At 40.4% G+C, this 19,201-nt stretch overlaps 1 protein-coding gene across 1 annotated transcript; it reads left to right on the plus strand.

Moving 5' to 3' along the window:
- Positions 1-1,129: 1,129 nt before the first annotated feature.
- Positions 1,130-8,161, plus strand: Epgn (epithelial mitogen). The gene is made up of 5 exons (XM_021662902.2): positions 1,130-1,239; positions 1,724-1,816; positions 4,480-4,600; positions 5,587-5,739; positions 7,056-8,161. Exons 1-5 carry the CDS (start codon positions 1,197-1,199, stop codon positions 7,108-7,110), a joined length of 465 nt encoding a protein of 154 aa, XP_021518577.1. The 5' UTR covers positions 1,130-1,196; the 3' UTR covers positions 7,111-8,161.
- Positions 8,162-19,201: the final 11,040 nt, after the last annotated feature.

The raw sequence follows: 19,201 nt of genomic DNA on the forward strand, positions 1-19,201 counted from the left end.
TTCACACGCTAACCAAGCTTTATATATATGTGTGTGTGTATATATATATATATATATATATATATATATATATATGATTTATTTACTTTATATCCTGATTGAACCCTGCTCCCTTGATGATAACTAAGCTTGAACAAGTTTTCAAGGTCCAGAAAATATAAGCAAATGAAATTCCAGGTAGAAAGGCAAGCCGCTTCAGCAAACCATATTCATAAATATTCAAAGTTATTTGGGGCAGGTGAAAATTTGCCAGTGACCCCTGCAGTCTATACAAAAAAGGCATAGGCATAATTACGTATAATCTTATTTTTAATCATTACTGATTGGGTCAACAGTGAAAAAACTTGAGTGCTGTATAAAATTATGACTAGCTGTCCATTAGATATATCCAAACTAGAGGCTACCTCAATGAAGAATCTAGGATGACTATTACCACCATACATAGCTTCAATATTATTAGTATACTGATTCTCTGCCACTTATCATGAGGCCAGATTTAAACACTGTTGATCTTAGAACTTGGGAGTCCATCCCATTTCTTCATAAAGCATGAAATGCCAGAATGACAGAAAGTTAAATGTTACAGTATTAGAAGCAATTTTACTTATCAAATTTTATCATAAGTAGAGCTAAGTAACAAAAACAAAAATGGAATACTATACATTCTTTTTACATAAATTACGTTCTTCTTTATAACCATATTACCAAATTTTTTTTAAACATGCTTAGTACTTTATTCAGAGACTGTAACGAAAGGTAATGGGGGACTTTTACAGATCCTAACAGGTTACCTTGCCTGCTGGTTGTTTGAAGGTATATTGACAGTGATCCTTCAGAGCACAGCCCGCTAGGAAAACTGTGGTTCGGCTCACAGCAGCCGGGACTTTTCTGCATTTGCATTAATTCTTGTTGTTTTAAGAACTTTTACACGCACGATTGTGCCCACAGGTGACAGGAAACCAGTGTTTCGAGAGGAAACTTGATCACATCTCTAGATAATGCAGGTATTCTAATCAAGTGTGCGAGTGCCTGCAGGCTTCATGCTGCTGCCAGGAGCACATAGTTTTTGGATTGGTAAGAACTGCCAAATGACGCTTCATGAAATATAAATGGAAGAAAGGCTCAGAGTGTGCAATAAAAACCCTCCACCCAGCAGCCTAGGAGGAGCAGAGAAAGAAGTTCACCAGCTACAAGATATGGCCCTGGAGCTTCCAATTGGAGTCTGCCTCCTGTTCAAAGGTACGGATTGCCTTTTTGTTTTGTTAACTTTGTGCCACTGTAAAGTGTAAAGATTTATTTCTCTGAATTTGAGGTTGTTCCCAGCAATGAACAGAATGAGCAATGTGTGGATCAACTGGCTTTTCATGGAACACATGCTCTTCTTTTTTCTCTTTTGAATTTCTTTTAAAAAGTCTTGAGTGCTTGCTTTAAGCAACTGAGGTGTGCTTGATAGCAGCTACTGTCCTACAGTAAGCTGTGTGGCGATCGAATTAGTATGTAAGAAAACTTTCTCCGAAGAATGAGTGTATTTCGATGTCCTGTAATTGTAATATTGTCAAGGGGACTGCTAAAAACCAGTCTGGAATTGCCCTTGTCAGGTTCTGGATTTCATCAAGCCAGAACAGAAAATGGGAGCCTCAGAATAAGAACCACTTTGGATCTGTTGTTTGTGCACAATGGAGAAGGAGGCTCACGTGTGAAAGATGTTTTTACCCTTCCACAGCAATGTCAGCGGCACTGACCGAAGAAGCAGAGGTGCCCATGATCCCCACAAGCACAGCACAGCAGAGCAACTGGACAGCTAACGACACAGAAGGTAGCTCCCTTCCACTCTATTTCAAGTGACTTCTTTGAAACCTCTGACAGAAAACTGCATTGTAGTAGAGACAACTGGAAAGATTTTAACCGTTTATTAGATAACCAGCTCTTTCAGAAAAAAGACACTAAGTTGAAGTGACAGGGAGATTTGCCAGCCAAGGGTTGCCTTTTTGAGAAGGAGGAGGTGAAACAAGGGTGAGAAAAAAACTCTCTGTCTTCCGGCTACTCTCATGAATGAGAGAAGCCATGGGTTCTGCTGGGGTTCTGCTTGACTTCCAGTGACCCATTTGCACCTGGTATAATTGCATATGATTGACATGCTCCAGGAGAGACATTGCATTTTAATCCATGACAATAAGCTTAGCAGTCACAGAAATTATAGTTACAAGAAGCAGTGCTTTCCCTCGTCTTTGGAAAGGTCTTTTCTTGTTGTTTACTATCTCTTTAGCATATGCTGAATTTCCTTACCACCAGCCTTGTTATGATGGTGGTCATCTATTTATTTCCTGCACAGAAGCCTGTGCATATCACAGAGGCTTCTGGCTCTTTTAGCATGGTTTTGTTGCACAGCTTTCAAACCTATTTGAACTAGAGAGGAACTTGGAAAGCGCCTTGTCTGTCAAGACCTGTGTCTGAAAGACTATGGCTCTCTCACAGGCATCCCCTGATGTAAAAGCTATAGTTTGTGACCAGGACATAGAAAGTCCTTATCTTGATTTCAAGATCTAGCCAATAAAGGCAGATGAAGCCAAGTAGTTTATTTCAAATACAAAAGAGAGCAATATCTAACTTTTCCTCATTTTGCCAATAATTTTAAACACCTGAAAAAATGTGTTGTCCATTTGGTTTTTGAACATGAATCTGTAAAACAAAATGTGCAGAAAATTTAAAGACATGGTTTCATCTCAGTGGAGATGTGATAGTCATGTTTCTAGCACTTCCACTTTTTACCTTTTTCTCTCTCATACTGCTGAACTACAAATGAAATCCTCGACTTAGGTAACAACAGAAGATAAGAAAAGAAAGGAGCAGCTATGCTCTATTTTTCCTTTGCTTTCTCTATGGAAAAATTTTGTATTTTCTTCTGGTTTTGTTGCAGTGCTGGGATGGACCCCAGGGCCTCTGCATACTAAGCATCTGTCCATCTGTCGCTGTGTTGTACCTGGCCTTTTGCTTTTTAACCTAAAATATGCATCTTCTATCTTATAAATGTTTTAGTGAAGTTATAACTAACCTTATAGAATGAGTTATAACATTATAGAATGAGAAGAATGAGTCTCTCTGGAGTGCCTTTTCTTTGGAAATGGTTTCCTTCAAATTCTCATACTTCTTTAGATTTGGTTACATGACGTTGGTTAATCTTGAAGTAAGAGGAACTTAGCACAACTTGAATGAGAAATTCTCAGTCTCCACAATAATTCCTAAAGGGATAAATTATGTTTAAGATACCACAGTTAGCAAATTGAATGTCATTTTTTTTGTTTGTTTGTTTTTAGTTGTGGTGTGTGTTCTCAAATCAAAGTGATATGATGTCTTGCTGGTACCTTAGTATCTAAAGATTTATATATTTATATATATTTATAGATTTTTCACATCAAAGGGAATGTTTTGAGGTCTGTTTTTTCTCTAAAGACACTTAAGTAGGATTCTCTAAGCCTCTGTAGGAATGCACATACCGTGTACCATGAGAGATGACTAATAATGACGAGGCGTCCTTATTCACTCAATACACCCCAATATGCCACTAATTCTGCTTTTAAAAGGTTTAAAAATGACAAGGATTCAATTATGCGGTTTCCCCTAAGAATCTTTCCCATTGCGTAAGCACCAAAGATGGTACCAATAGATGTTATGTCTGGCATGCCAGAACCAGTAGCATCCTGAAATTCAGACGATTTTCTAGAGCACCCAGTCCTGACATGGGTGTCCCCTGAGGAGGTTTCTGTAGTCATTTTTGCAGTGTTGGAACAAAAGAAAGAAAAGTCTGTTTCCTCTCCCACCCTTTCATAGCTTTAAAGCCACCTCTCCACAATACCATTTAACCACGAAGATCTGGTGTTCCCACCTGAGCCCCCGACTGGTTCCCTCTTCTTCTATCCATCAGAGCAGTCCTCTCTGGTCAGTCAATGGAAATGTCCTCGCTTTAATTAGCACCTCCTGGCAGTTTGTGGAAGAGTGAAAGAGGGAGTTCTCTTTCTTTCCTCTAGAGAGGGAATAAACAGCTGTCTCATTATAGAGCAAAGTTTCATCCAGGTCTCCCCAGGTGCCACCCTGTCAGGGCAGGGGAGATGCAAAGTGATATGCCGCCTTTTGTTCTAATTAGCATTGGGTACAAGTCTGGGAAACATTGTTCAAAATTACCTCCTAAGCTAGAACCAATGCTGCCACCTTTTGACCAACTCGTTGCCATGTCTTATTATGTAGCTTCTCAAGAATGGGACCATCATTAATCCACCTCCACCCTATAATTAATTAACAGCGTATGTAGAGACATGAAGGACAAAACACCTTCCACCTCCACCCCCCAAATCCACATTTCAAAGGACAAAGTACCTAAAATGTTCTTAAAATAAAAAGTCTCTTTACAGATAAACTGAACGTGTAATATGAAAGCAGGGCACACTGAACTGTTAATTAATGTATCTCCTTTTTTTTTTCTAGCTGACTACATGGAAGGGCCTGTAGCTTTGAAGTTCTCCCACCCTTGTCTGGAAGACCATAATAGTTACTGCATTAACGGAGTGTGTGCATTCCACCATGAGCTGAAGAAAGCCATTTGCAGGTAACTGAAAATAATTTAGCAAGTCTTAGAGACAGAAGAAGATGAAGGCTCTGTCTTGCCCAGGAAAATTAGTGCTTGTTAGCCATTCGGTTTGCATTTCCGTGGTGAAGACTATTTCTCCTTCTCTCAGCATTCCTTAGTTATCTATAGCTCTTTGTGTAAGCTTGAGACATCCTGAGCCCTTCCTCAGCCCTAGTCCACAGTAGCTTGTCTGTTGATGTTCTCGTTCATGTCATGTTTAAGCGGCCATGTTGGTGAGACCTCACAGGTGTTGCTTCTTCCATTTCTAGGACACTTAGTCTCACAGCAAATTCCATATTCCTCTTCAGTAGATGGAAAGGCAGAGGGAGGAGAGGAATGGGAGAAATGATGTAATTATATCATAATCTCAAAAATAATTAAAAAAGAATAGGATGATGAAATGTCAAGAGAATGGGGGCAAAGAGTGCTTGATCTAAATGTAACCGCCCATCGTGTTTGAATATGAAGAAGTCTTCTTCTTAAACTGCTTATCCATATTACTCAAAACTGTGGTTCCCAGGCTATGGCATGCACGGAGTCTGGAGCTTCTTAGCAATGCTGCCTTTAATGTCCTACAACTCTTGAATCAGTAGCTGCAGCTCTAAAAAGATGCAAAGGTGGCCTTGAACTTTCTCCGGTTTCCATGATGAGACAGACTGCCCCGAGAACATCTTTTCAGGAAGATGAAGTCCCGGAGCTGCCATGACCGCATTTTTTAATTTAATTTGATTGGCCACTGACTTGCTCAACTTCTTGACCAGCACTCTGCCTTCCCTCCTAGCAATGAGCGAGTATGTGAAGCCTCACTGGAGTGACTGTGGCCAACTTCAGGCTGTTCTGTTAATGGACTGGCTCCCATGCACCTCTGCAAATTTCTCTCTTTTCTCACTCTTTGAAATGCATCATCTGTTTGTACTTCTGTCACTGTAGGCTTTACAGGTGTGTATTCTCTTCTCTCTTTAAAGATGCTTTACTGGTTATACGGGAGAAAGGTGTGAGCATTTGACCCTAACCTCATATGCTGTGGATTCTTATGAAAAATACATTGCGATTGGGATTGGAGTCGGATTGTTGATGAGTGCTTTTCTTGCTGTCTTCTATTGCTACGTAAGAAAAAGGTATGGAAAAGACAAGCATTAAATTGGTTGCGTGTGTTAACTTAACAAATATTTACTGAGTCTCTGCTGCTGCTATATGTGTCTGAAAAGACCCTTTGTAACATTTTTGGTGCCTTTTCATGAACCCAGGCAAGTGGTTGAAAAAAAAAAAAAACCTTCTGATGCAATAGAACAGTGTGAATTTAAAGTTTCCTTTCTTGTTACCTATGTTTTCTTGAGTCAATGTTATAATTGGGAAGTGCAGAAAACCTCTAGAAGGCAGAGATTAAATCTATTTTTACTGATGATTATACATTTAGTGTCAACCATGCACAAATATTGTTGAGTAAAAAAGTTAAGAAATGAGTATTCCATGAAAAAAAAAATGTGTGACAAGGATGGGCTTTCTCCCTAGACATCAGGGAGAATTCTTTTCCAGCAAAACTCTTTACTGCTAAAATCCCAAAATTAAGAAATTAATCTATGGACAATTAACATTAGTTATGTATATATCATATTATTTCTAGTTTCCCCACACTAGTTTTTGTTCCTTAAACCCACACATAAAAAAGTCAAGATTTAATGAGAGGCACATTAAGAACAAATATATTTCTCTGGTGATACTTTTACTAGTCTCATTTCAACAAAAATGACTACAATTCTGTGACCAAAATTAAACAAGTTTGTTTTGCTTAATAAATGCTTATGGAAGAATTGAATTTGTGTTATATTAGCTTTATGTTTGTCAAAGAGATGAAGAAAAATAATGAGAAGAAGGAGAAGGAGTGGGGAAGATCTGTAGAAGATCTGGGTGTGGAAAGTCAGGTTCTCTAGAAGAAAAGTCTGAAATGGAGTTGATTCTGAGTATGGTGGTTGTATGGTGGCATCTAAGAGAAAAACATGTAGTAAGCTAAGGAAAGCAGACAACACAGCCCAAAGCTGGCTACAGCTCCACTGTAATCTTGGCCTGATCCCACAGGAAGAGAGAGAATGTTGATGACATCATAGACCCATCACAAAGAGGAGTCACTCTGGGCTTTAATATCTTGTGTCAGTCCACCATGAGTCATGATGATGACAGCAGGGTAGGAATTGGGGTCTTACAATCTTAGTAACCCGTTGGCAAGGCACATTGCTGGCTGTGGATAATCCTCTAGAGGAGGATGCTACTGTGCATGGGTTACTTCCTGCTACTGAGGAAGACATCCGCCAGTAGAAAACTGGCATCTAGGTAGAGTATTGAAAGCAACTGCTACTGCAGCACCCTTATACGTGTAATCCGTAACGATCAACACAGACATCACTCTTATGGAAACCAATTGTTCTCTCTGTTTTAGGTGTCTAAGTCTCAAATCACCTTACACCATCTGCTCCGCAGGGAGACCATTGTGAGACCTCACAGGGCACATTCGTCAAGTCATTTGTCAAAAGCAACGGGGACTCCAATGGAGCTCTTTAGCTGATTCAAAATGTGATGAAGCTAACTTGAAAATAATGGAGGTTTGGATCGCAATGCAATAATTCAACGCTGGTTCTTAGCTTTGGCCATCTTTGGGTGCCATGGAAGCTATGTGAATGAGCTACAGTAACAGAAGCCAAGTTCACAACCCTACCTTGGGGTTTGTCATTGGGTGGTTCTTGTCACTGTAGGGAAACTTGTCTCATGCTTCTGACCATCTCAGATGTGAGTTTTCATTTTCATTGTCAAAGTAATGCCACTCCTGGGTTCCTCATGCACTCAACATTTTGGGCCACCTGTCTCAAAGCACCTAATTCCTTCTGTCCTCATGGTATTTCAGGGAATTTGGTATCAACTTTTAGATGAAACCAATGAATGGCTCCTTCAGTGAACCAAAAAAATGCATTGAACCTAAACTACTGAGAGAAAGCGGAGTATTTAAGGCAAGCATAAATCATATCCTGCTTATGACAACAGTTCACAAATTTTATCTGTGGATTTGGGAATCAGCAAGTCGATTCCTGAGAAATGAAAGTCACCTGGACAGCCAGCCCAAAGGAGACAAAGCAGCTGTTTCTGTGTGGATTCTAAAACCTGTGTTGGGCTCATCTGTCCCCTGCTGCTTTTGCTCATCATCTTCCTTTTGCTGGAATGCTCACTTGGTGCCCATCATTTCAAGTCCTAGAATTCACCTAGTGACTAAAAGCCTACAAATTGATCCCCAAATGGAAACTGAAAACAATACATAGGAGCAACAGCATGTGGAATGTTTATTATTTTTGATTGATTGATTGATTAATATATATGCACATATGTAAAAATGGAATAATGGTAGAAATACTTATTTAGAAATCATGATCCCTCTCTTGAATTGTGTTTCTGCTACATGATCCAATCTTGGGAAAGTCTCTAACTTTCTTTGGGCTTTGGTTCCACTTTCTACAAGGCCCTTGTAGCTCTAAATTTGAAGTATAGGAGAAGGAAAAAAAAGCCTCCTATGACAGGTGAGATTATCTCAATGCTGCCATTATCAACCCCCATCTCTAACCGCAAAATACCTCTGAATATTATCCTTAGTTTATATTGTAATGTTCAGTTTGTAACATAATAATTTATTTTGAAAGGAAATACAAAATGAAATAACAAAGTAATAACAGCTGCTGTCTTTTCTTTATGGATTTAATCTAGAAGTCTGGGCTTATTTCTTTTTCTCATAAGCAGGGCAATTTGAACTTGAGATTAAGTAAAAGAAAATCAGACCTGAATATCATTACAGTAGCAACTAGTCTTAAGCCCCATGGACGTATTATAGCTTTTCATCCACTCCTTAAGTGTAGTACATCCTGCTTTCCTTTGAGAGAAGGTATTTCCTTGGCTTTGTTTTTCTTCCAGAAAGAATGTAATGTGGCTGCTTTGCATGTCAGCACTTTCTGCATGTGCAAGGTTACATCACACCAAGGGGTGGGGAGTGTGGTTCCACCCAGTGACCCTGGCAACCACACCTAGAAAGAAGCTACCTCTTCCTGGGCATTTTAAAAAGCTGTAACAGAGCAAGGAGAGTCCAGGAAGAAATACAGGAGGTCTACTTTCAATTGACCTACCTCTTGAGGAGGTTCACTGCCCCTGAACCTCTGGGGAAGTGATGCCAGACATGGTCACACACACTTGATTACCCGGTTCAGACACAGCAACCCAAAATTAGACCATCAGAGACCTATGACTTTCGGACAGCCAAATCGAAATGTTAACCCAAACCAAACCAAAACCAAACGAAAAACCAGTAATGCACATTCAGTCTTCTTCACTCACACAGTGCTATTCCTTAGCACTATAAAACACGCCCAGCAGAACGACACAGAATTCTCGACCACAGTTGATGAAACATACCTGTTTAGGGGCTATTGTATAAAATGGTCTTGTGATCTTCCACCTGCTGGGGTTGCTCTGGCAGAAAAGGCTCTCTGGCCTGCCTAAGGAGCCATCTGGCAGTATCTGTACACATGGGGAAACTGAAACACATATACAAAAAGATTCTGAGCACAAAATAGCCAAGACTTGACCTCAGAACTAGATTTTTCACTATGGAGATGGAAGGTATGATGACATGTTTCTGGCGTCCATGACAAAACCAAACAGTGCAAGAAGTTCATCTTCTTTCATTCTCTTTTAGCCTCTTCTGTGTCTGCCCGTCTGTTCTTTGAGAGTGCATTCTTAGGTCAGCCACATACGTGAGTACTTCTTCATGCTTTAGACTATGGTAGGGGTAAGCCAAACCCTATAACTTTAGCCATACCAAGCACTAGCTTCACAAAAAATGATTTACAATAGCTTGTCCCTATACCCCAAGTTAGCTTTTTCTGTAACCGTGTTTTCATTGGGTGAAATTATAAATGAATCCATCTTTTAGAATTTCCTGCCACTGTGCAGATCTAATCCCTTAATTTTGACATGTCCATTTTGGTGACGTCAATAAGATTTCCCCTCATTATGTTTAATTGAAAAAAAAAGTCTTAACAAAATAATAAGACAAACATCAGCAATTGTTGACGTTGAACCCAAGGACGAGTCATGTCTGCAGAGTACTTGTGGGTAAGTTATCTAACTACATTACAAAATGTTACATGCTATCTGTGTATGATATAAATATTGATAGCTTACAACACACACTCATGGGAAGGGTGACCAGAATCTCTGTTGCAAAATACCACTCTTTCTGGCTTACATCATTGGCTAGTGACATCAGATCTGAGCATCTGCCAAGATGCAGTGGAAGTGTTGAAATTGAATTTGTCAGAGTCTGGCACTGTTAATCTGGGTGAGTCCACATTTCAGTCCAAACCTTGGCCCAGGTCTATCCGGTGGCACATCTAATGGCATGCCTTTCAAGCCCTTGATGATATTCCTGTTAATCAAATCAATTGATGACTGTGGGAGACTCCGACCAGCTAGTGAACTCCAATTTTGAGCAGACACATGTTTTCAAAAATGTGTGATTTTGTTTTGGTTCACCTCCCTCCATAACCTAAGCATGAAAGATTGTGGCCCATACGTGCTGCTTCTGAAGAAACAGCTTGCTGGGGACTGGAATGCGATGACATGATAAGGAGGTGAATTGCCTTGCGCTGTCAAGTCTTACCTGAACACCTCATGGCCTTTCTTTCTCATTCTTATGCCTCATATACAGGAGCACAGGTACCTAGATTAAAGTGCAGTTAGGATCAAAGGCAAGCAGCCACAGCTAATCCTGTGGCTAATCCTCCCCTTAATGAGAAGCAGTATTAGTGGTGGTCTGTATTCCAGCGCTTTAGAAAGAGGAGGGGCAATCTCAAGTCTCCAAGGCCGGCTTGGGTCACTTACCTAGACTATCTCAAAGACAAAACAAACAAACAAAACAACACAACAAATATAACAAAATTAAAAACAACAAATTTCTCTACAAAGACTGTTCCAGGACGACCAAGGCTACAGAAAGAAACGCTGTCTCAAAAAAACCCAAAAAACAAACAAGCAAACAAACAAATGCCACCACCACCAACAAATTAAGCTGCAGATCTTTCTGGAAAGAATGACATCTCTAGACCTTTAAAGTTGCACAAAAGTGTTGAATCAATATTTCTTTAACAAATCACAGAGGCATGCTAGTGCTCTCGTGCAATCATTTATGGGCATTTACCAGGCTTTGGAAGCATTGTTTTAATTAACCCAACAGACACACGTTTAATTGTGGAGACTTGTTCAAGGACACACAGCTTTCAGCTCTTTCGTCCGTACCATAGCCTAGACGATGTTTCCCAAGAGTGTATGGAAAATTCGTGTTGCAGGTTAACTCCTTGGTGAACCTAAGATAAGTAGCCAGGTGATCTACAAATGATAGAGTTCTTTTCTTTATATGTAATAGCCTTTGTCAGGGATCAACCACAGAAATTCCCTGTCATCATCAGATTAAGATATGCATGCCAAACTCAGGGTGGGACCAGTACAAAAGTGAAGAGCCTACTGGCAGGTGAGACTTTGGAGACTGAAGACTGGAAATAAAGCCTGATTTATCCTCAGGACTCAAGGGATAAAGAGGTCACTTGAGAGAATTCCACATTTTCTGTATTATCTGGCATTGTTAACTTCCCTGGGTGTACCTGACTGGGCTTGGTGATACAGGAGATCAGAAGTGAAGCCTCCAAGTTGTTCGTAGAATTAAGTAGAAACCCTCTTTCTCTCCATTACCTTCCCTTCCCGAACTGCCCCTTAGAGAAAAAACAGTAAATTATGGTGGATTAGGTTAAGACAATAACTAGAGATATGAAAACTGTCTGCGCAATGGCTGTCGCTCTGATTAACAGGGTTCTCGTGCAGTTCTGGGCCTGTTTGACTTCATGGGGTCCTTTGGAGAAGATGTTAAATGGAGAAGTTAGACTGTAAAGATGACTTCCCTCTTCCCCTCCTGGCTATAAGACATGCAGAAAATGGGAAGGCTATCAGGCAGATCCCACCCACAGACATTATTTCCTTTGGCTTCCGTGTGTTGGTTTTAAATCAGTCCCACATTTAGAAATCAAGGTATTTTCCTGTGAAGAGGAGGCAAGAAACTGTGTCTTCTTGGATGGCTTTGGTTAGGTGTTTGTGCTCAACAGCAATCGGCCTCTGGTGCCAACTCAAGGTTCCTGGGAACCTTTAAGCCTGCCAACTTGGCCTTTTGGATTAATGGGAAGGTCTTTCCTCACCTCAATTCTCTGAGGAGTTTAACTACCAAGAGGCCTGTAGAGGGCCCTGTTGTACTGCCAACCTCACGGGCCTGAAGCAACCCCAGATCAAAGCTTCGCCCAGGAATGCACTTGGCAGAAGAACCCACACTCACCTGGGCGCTGGCGGGTGGCATCCGATGACTCAGCCACTGCCCTGCCCACACCCTCGGCTGCTTTCTGCTACAGTACTTGTTGGATATGTCTTCTCAGCACACCGGCCTGCTAAGGTCACCTCTCCCAGTTCAAAGCCTGATGCCGACTTAGCCTGATACCACACTTAGTGAGGCCTCCTCACCCAGCAGTGTGAAGCTTCTCTCTCCTTCCCCTGGCTGTAAGGCCTCTCACAAATCCTGCTAGTGTGTTAGCGTCTTTAGTAGTCCGTCCATACTCTGCAGGCAGAGATGAAGAGGGCTTATATCATTGTGCTTATATCATTGACCAAATCCCAGTGGCGATACCAATAACAATAAGCATCATCCGGTAAGACAAGGCACAATGAGAGATAATTTACATACAGCATCTCTGGTCCCCAACGACATCAGGGAGGAAAGTGTTATGGGCCCTAGGGCAAACTGATTACCAAGAAAAGTGTCTTCAGCTCAACACACTGAGGTTTAACTCTGTCCCCTACAGGTGCCTTACCTCTCTGGAACTCCTTCCCAGGGGCTGGCTTTTGTTGTGACTCAAGCTTTGCCACTTGTAAGAGGGTGTCTTCTGTTTATAGAATAAATACTCAGTGATCACTGGGTACTTTGGTATGACTGTCTCTTGTCAGATTAGGAACTAAAATTTAGAGAGGTCAAGCAATGTGTTTGACAGCATTCTTCTACTAAGTCATGGAACTTGGAGTGATTTCAAGTCTGCCTTCTTGCAAGGCAGGTGGGTGCTGGCTTTTCCGAAGCTACTGCATTTAGAATATCATGGCCTTGGCTAAACTGTTGGAAGCACAACCTACATTATTAGTTTAGATTTTTTTTTTTAAGGTATAAGGTTAGGTGGCCATCGGAACATTTCACTACTGTCAATACTAGGTATTGCCTTTAAACTAGATCCGTGAAAACCAGCCCTGGAATTTTCAGTGGCGTTCTTTGTCAGGGGCAACTTTATCTCTGTCTCAGTTTGCATTCCTAAATTAACAGGATGAACTCTTAGACTTGTTAAACAGCATCTACGTGACCAGGGTAACCTGCTTGTGACTGAAACGGCTTCAGAGAGAAGGGCGAAGTACCTGACAGAACAGCCTAAGAGGGCAAGTGTGTATTTTGGCCCCCAGTTTCAGAGAAACGTCTGCCTGTCTTGGAGGAGGATGTGTGGCTGCAGGAATGACCTTGACTATGGCAGCGTTCACGGTGGCCTTCAGCAAGCAGGCCAGGATGAGAAGCGGCCCCATCCAAAGGTCCATCTTACTCCTGCCTCCCAGACTCCACCTACCTACTAAGGCCTTCAGGGTCCTCAAATTAGCCCCACAAGCCAGGGGCGTGTTCGAAATGCCTGCTGGGGGATTTCCAACTCAAACCAAAGCAGAGCCCTCTAGTCAAGCCAGACGTGGAAGTTCTAGCTGGGCTCTTGGCTGTGATTCAATTACCTCTTTGTAGAGCACAGAACTCACTTTAATATGGATTTCACTTTAATATGGAAAGTACAGAATTTTTTTGTTGCTTGGGGGTTTTATTAGACACACACATAAGGCTCACCTTGTGACATACATGTACCAAACTTTGTCGTCTGGACTTTTTGCTTTTGTTTATTTAGTGAAATCTCTAAGCAGTAACAATTCCCGACCCCAAAACATCTTTCCAAGTCCGAGTGTGATTAGAAAAATACAAGTGTGACGATAACAAAGACTTCAGAGTGACAATCAATGAATATGACCCTTCGTGTTGTTCTGCTTGAGGGCGGGCTGAGCATTGTGCTCAGTATACCGCAGGCTGGGTGGTGAAGTATGCTGGTTAGGGTTCTCCATGAGCACTTTACAGATATAGCTTTTCAAGGGGGACATTTATTCTTGGAACATGAACTATTGGCTACAAGTATACGTCTCTGATTTGCTTTCTCTTTCATTGCTTTACCTGGGAAGGTCCAGCGTGTTTGTACACTTGGGCAACTGTTTGTGGCTCACGGTTCTGAGGGGACAGTTCACAGCACAGCCACTCTGAACTGTATGTGGACTCTGAACTGTCCTTCAAAGATTTGATTTCAAGACTTTCTCAGTGCATACGGGGACTCGGTATAAATATTAAAATGCATAAAGATAGCACAGGTTATATTTATTGTTTTTGTTTTTATTAATTACAGCTCATTCACTTTGTATCCCAGCTGTAGCCCCTCCCTTATTCCCTTCCAATCCCACCCTCACTCCCTCATCTCCTCCCATAACCCTCCCTCTCCAAGTCCACTGATAGGGGAGGTCCTCTTCCCCTTCTGTCTGACCCTAGCCTATCAGGTCTCATCAGGACTGGCTGTATTGTCTCCTCTGTGGCCTGGTAAGGCTGCTCCTCCCTCAGGAGGAGGTGACAGCATAGGTTATTTTTATTTCAGGCAAATTTATGATCAGTTAGTATTAGAAAGGATTTTAAAGGCTATTCTACACATATGCAGGCATAGAGGAGTATATCAACTCTCAAACATAAAATCTTTTTCTGTATGAATAGTACTAATAAATATTAACATCATAACAAAGAATTTAAAAACAAAGCTGAAATTGAAAATGAACACATCTCTTAACAATCGTAACCACAAAAATCTTAGAAGTTGGTTTTTTAACAAATATATATTTGTAAGATTGAGTGTTGAAATCACCTAGGTAAATACTTTCATTATTAATAACTTGATAGAATATAGTTAGGAAAACTTTGTTTTATGTCCTACTTTTACTAATGACATTTTAGTGCTCAGATTATTTGAATTTCAGTCTTGCGTAGTTCTTATCTAACCCAGGAGAAAATTGTGAGCAATTCCTGTCAGATATATTACAGTTACTTTAAAATCAAAATCCTTTATTGATTTTGAAACTTTAAATTCATATATGTTCTAGATAACTTCACGTAAATATTTTCCTGGTGGGACAGACTATCCTGTATTTCTTGGTAGTTTCCTAATCAAAATCTGTAGATCCTGTTTTAAGAATTTTAATCTTCAGGATAACGCTATTTGAATTTTGCTCTTTTGCTATTGTAGTTTAGAAGAGTGTATTCACCACTAAGATAACTTGTTTTTGTGTAAATTAGCTTAAGCCCTGAGGTAATCCAGGGCAAGGCAAATTTCCATGACAGGCTGGCAGCCGTGCTCTTATGTGTAGCTGCTGTGCAGATGATTCTCAAAATCTGTCAGGTAGAGGAGACATGTGCAGGGGGTTCTCATTAAAATGTAGGTTCCCAGATATCTGGGAAAATCAGAATGCCATTAGGCATGCCTAGGAAGCCACATTTTCTTTTTGTTTTGCTTTTGTTGTTGTTATTTTGTTTTGCTTTCAACTTCCTTGATGGAGAATTTGTTTTTGTAGAACGCAGTGCTTTAACACAGTAGGCAAAATTATGACTGATCACACACTATGACCTGTTCAGGAATGGAATAATACAACATCAGCAACACCTGTAAACTTAACCTAGAGGAATGTTAGCTTTGCCTTCCTGTTTGACAGTGATTCCCGTGTAACCTGACATGTCAAATAAACCTAATTAATTTAACATCGTTTTTCACAAGGTGAGGGATAAATTACATTGAGATTCCAGTGGCCTTCTAGAAACTCCCATTAGCTCAAAATTGAGAGGATTTAACTTTCGATTTGATATTGGAAGTTGTTAAATATGTTGGAAGTTCAAAGGCATTTGATCCTGTGTGATCTTGATGATCGGCTTAGCCAAAGTAATAACGCACGGTTTTCAAGATCACTTTAGAAGCTTACATAGTAACTATGCACAAACCTTAGTATTCAAAGACGTAGTCACTGACAACAGACAATAAGATGTTGCATTTAAATGCAAAATCCTTCTTTCCTAGGCCAGTTTCCTGGACAAAGATAAGAAAACAGTTTTATGTATGATCCCATGAGCACCTACATCTGCAAAACCCTACCTTAAAAGCTCTGTCTTTGAAGCTACTCTGAGTACCTCTTTGTTTTCATTGGGTGCCTTCTCCCAAAGGTAACTTACTGCTATGAAGCCTATCATTCTACTTTTTAAATTTAGTTATTTTTTTTATTAATTACAGTTTATTCACTTTGTATCCCAGCTGTAGCTCCTTCCCTCATCCACTCCCAAATCCACCCTCCCTCCCTCATCTCCTCCTATGTCCTTCCCCAAGTCCACTGATAGGAGAGGTCCTTCTCCCCTTCCATCTGACGCTAGCCTATCAGGTCTCATCAGGACTGGCTGCATTGTCTTCTTCTGTGGCCTGGTAAGGCTGATCTCCCTCAGGCGGAGGTGATCAAAAAGCCAGCCACTGAGTTCATGTCAGAGACAGTTCCTGTTCCCATTACTAGGGAAATACTTGGACACTGAGCTGCCATGGGCTACATCTGTGCAGGGGTTCTGGGTTATCTCTATGAATGGTCCTTGGTTGGAGTATCAGTCTCAGAAAAGACCCCTGTGCCCAGATATTTTGGTTCTGTTGCTCTCCTTGTGGGACTCCAATCCCTCCAAGTCTTTCATCTCCCCCTTCTTTCATTCCCTGCACTCTGCCCAAAGTTTGGCTGTGTGTCTCAGCATCTGCTTTGATGCCCTGTTGAGTAGAGTATTCCAGAGGGATTCTGTGTTAGGTTCCTGTGCTATTCCCTGTTTTCTCACTGTTCCAATGTCCATCCTGTTTGCCTCTCTGAGTGAGGACTGATTATCTTACCCAGGGTCCTCCTTCTTGCTCAGCTTCTTTAGGTGTACAGATATTAGTATGTTTATTCTGTATTATATATCTAATATCCACTTATAAGTGAGCATATACCATGTGTGTCTTTCTGCGTCTGGGAAACCTCATTCAGGATGATCTTCTCTATTTCCCACTATTTGCCTGCAAATTTCATGATTTCCTTGTTTTTAATTGCTGAGTAGTATTCCATTGTGTAAATGTACCACAATTTCGGTATCCATTTCTCAGTTGAGGGGCATCTGGGTTGTTTCCAGATTCTGGCTATTACGAATAGAGCTGCTACAAACATGGTTGAGCAAAAGTCCTTGTTGTATACTTGAGTATCTTTTGTATATATGCCTAGGAGTGGTATAGCTGGATCTTGAGGTAGCCATATTCCTAATGTCTGACAAAGTGCTAGATTGATTTCCAAAGTGACTTACCAGTTTACATTCCCACCAGCAATGGAGAAGGGTTCCCCTTTCTCCACAGCCTCTCCAGCATGTGTTGTTGCTCGAGTTTTAGATCTTACCCATTCTGATAGGTGGAGTTGAAATCTCAGGGTTGTTTGATTTGCATTTCCCTGATTATTGAGCATTTCTTTAACTGTTTTGCTGCCATTCTCTATTTCTTTATTGAGAATTCTGTTTAGCTCCGTGCCCCATTTTTCAATTGGATTGCTTGGTTTATTGCTTTTCAACTTCTTTAGTTCTTTATATATTCTGGATATCAGCCCTCTGTCAGATATAGGGTTGGTGAAGATCCTTTCCCAGTCTGTACGCTGTTGTTTTGTTCTGATGACAGTGTCCTTTGCTTTACAGAAGCTTTTCAGTTTCATGAGGTCCCATTTATTGATTGGTGATCTTAGGGCCTGTGCTGTTGGTGTTCTGTTCAGGAAATTTTCGCCTGTGTCAATGAGTTCAAGCCTCTTCCCCAGTTTTTCCTCTAACAGGTTTATAGTGTGTCTGGTTTTATGTTGAAGTCTTTGATCCACTTGAATTTTAGTTTTGTGCAGGGTGATAAAGATGAATCTATTTGCACTTTCTACACATAGATATCCAGTTAGACCAGCACCATTTGTTGAAGATGCTAACTTTTTTTTTTCCATTGTATGGTTTTGGCTTCTTTGTAAAAAATCAAGTATCTGTAGGTGTGTAGTTTATTTCTGAGTCTTCTATTCAATTCAACTGATCCACCATTATGTTATTGTACAGGATAGTTTTGGTGGTTCTGGGTTTTTTGTTTTGTCATATGAAATTGAGAATTTTTCTTTCAAGGTCTGTAAAGAACTGTGTTGGTATTTTAATGGGGATTGCATTGAATCTGTAGATTGCTTTTGGCAGGATGGCCATTTTCACTTTTTTAGTCCTACTAATCCAAGAGCAAAAGGAGATCTTTTCATGTCTGACATCTTTAATTTCTTTCTTCAGAGACTTGAAGTTTTTTTCCAAACAGGTTTCACTTACTTATTTAGAGACACACCAAGGTACTTTATGTTATTAGCGGCTATTTTGAATGGTGTAGTTTCCCTAATTTCTCAGCCCTTTTGTCTTTCGTATACAGGAGGGCTACTGAGGTTTTGTTTTTTTTTTTTTTTTGAGTTGATTTTGTATTCAGCCACTTTGCTGAAGGTGTTTATCAAATGAAGGAGTTCTCCGGATGATTTTTTGGGATCACTCATGTCTACTATCGTATCATCTGCAAATAGTGATACTTTGACTTCTTCCTTTCTTATTTGTATCCCCTTGATCTCCTTTAGTTGTCTTATTTTTCTAGCTAGGACTTCAAGTACTATGTTGAAGAGATATGGAGAGAGTGGGCAGCCTTGCCTTGTCCCTGATTTCAGTGGGATTGATTTAAGTTTCTCTCCATTTAGTTTGATGTTGGCTATAGGCTTGCTGTTTATTGTATTTACTATGTTTAGGTATGTGCCTTGTATCCCTGATCTCTCCAAGACTTTAAACATGAATACGTGTTGGATTTTGTCAAATGCTTTTTTGGCATCTAAGGAAATAATCATGTGTTTTTTTTCTCCTTCAGTTTGTTTATATTCTGGATTACATTGATGGGTTTCCGTATATTCCGTATATCCCCTGCATGCCTGGGATGAAGCTTACTTGGTCATGGTAGATGATATATTTTATGTGTTCTTGGATTCGGTTGGCAAGTATTTTGTTGAGTATTTTTGCATCAATGTTCATAAGAGAGATAGGTCTGAGGTTCTCTTTTTTGGTTGGGTCTTTGTTTGGTTTAGTTATCAAGGTGACTGGCTTCATAGAGTTTGGAAATATTCCTTCTGTTTTTGTGGAATAGTTTGAAGATAATTGGAGTTAGAACTTCTTTGAAGGTCTGATAGAATTCTGCACTGAAACCATCTGGCCCTGGGCTATTTTTTTTGGAAGGGAGACTTTTGATGACCGCTCCTCTTTCCTTATGGGATATAGGA

The sequence above is a fragment of the Meriones unguiculatus genome, chromosome 3, assembly GCF_030254825.1.
Source record: "Meriones unguiculatus strain TT.TT164.6M chromosome 3, Bangor_MerUng_6.1, whole genome shotgun sequence".
NCBI classification, from domain to species: domain Eukaryota; kingdom Metazoa; phylum Chordata; class Mammalia; order Rodentia; family Muridae; genus Meriones; species Meriones unguiculatus.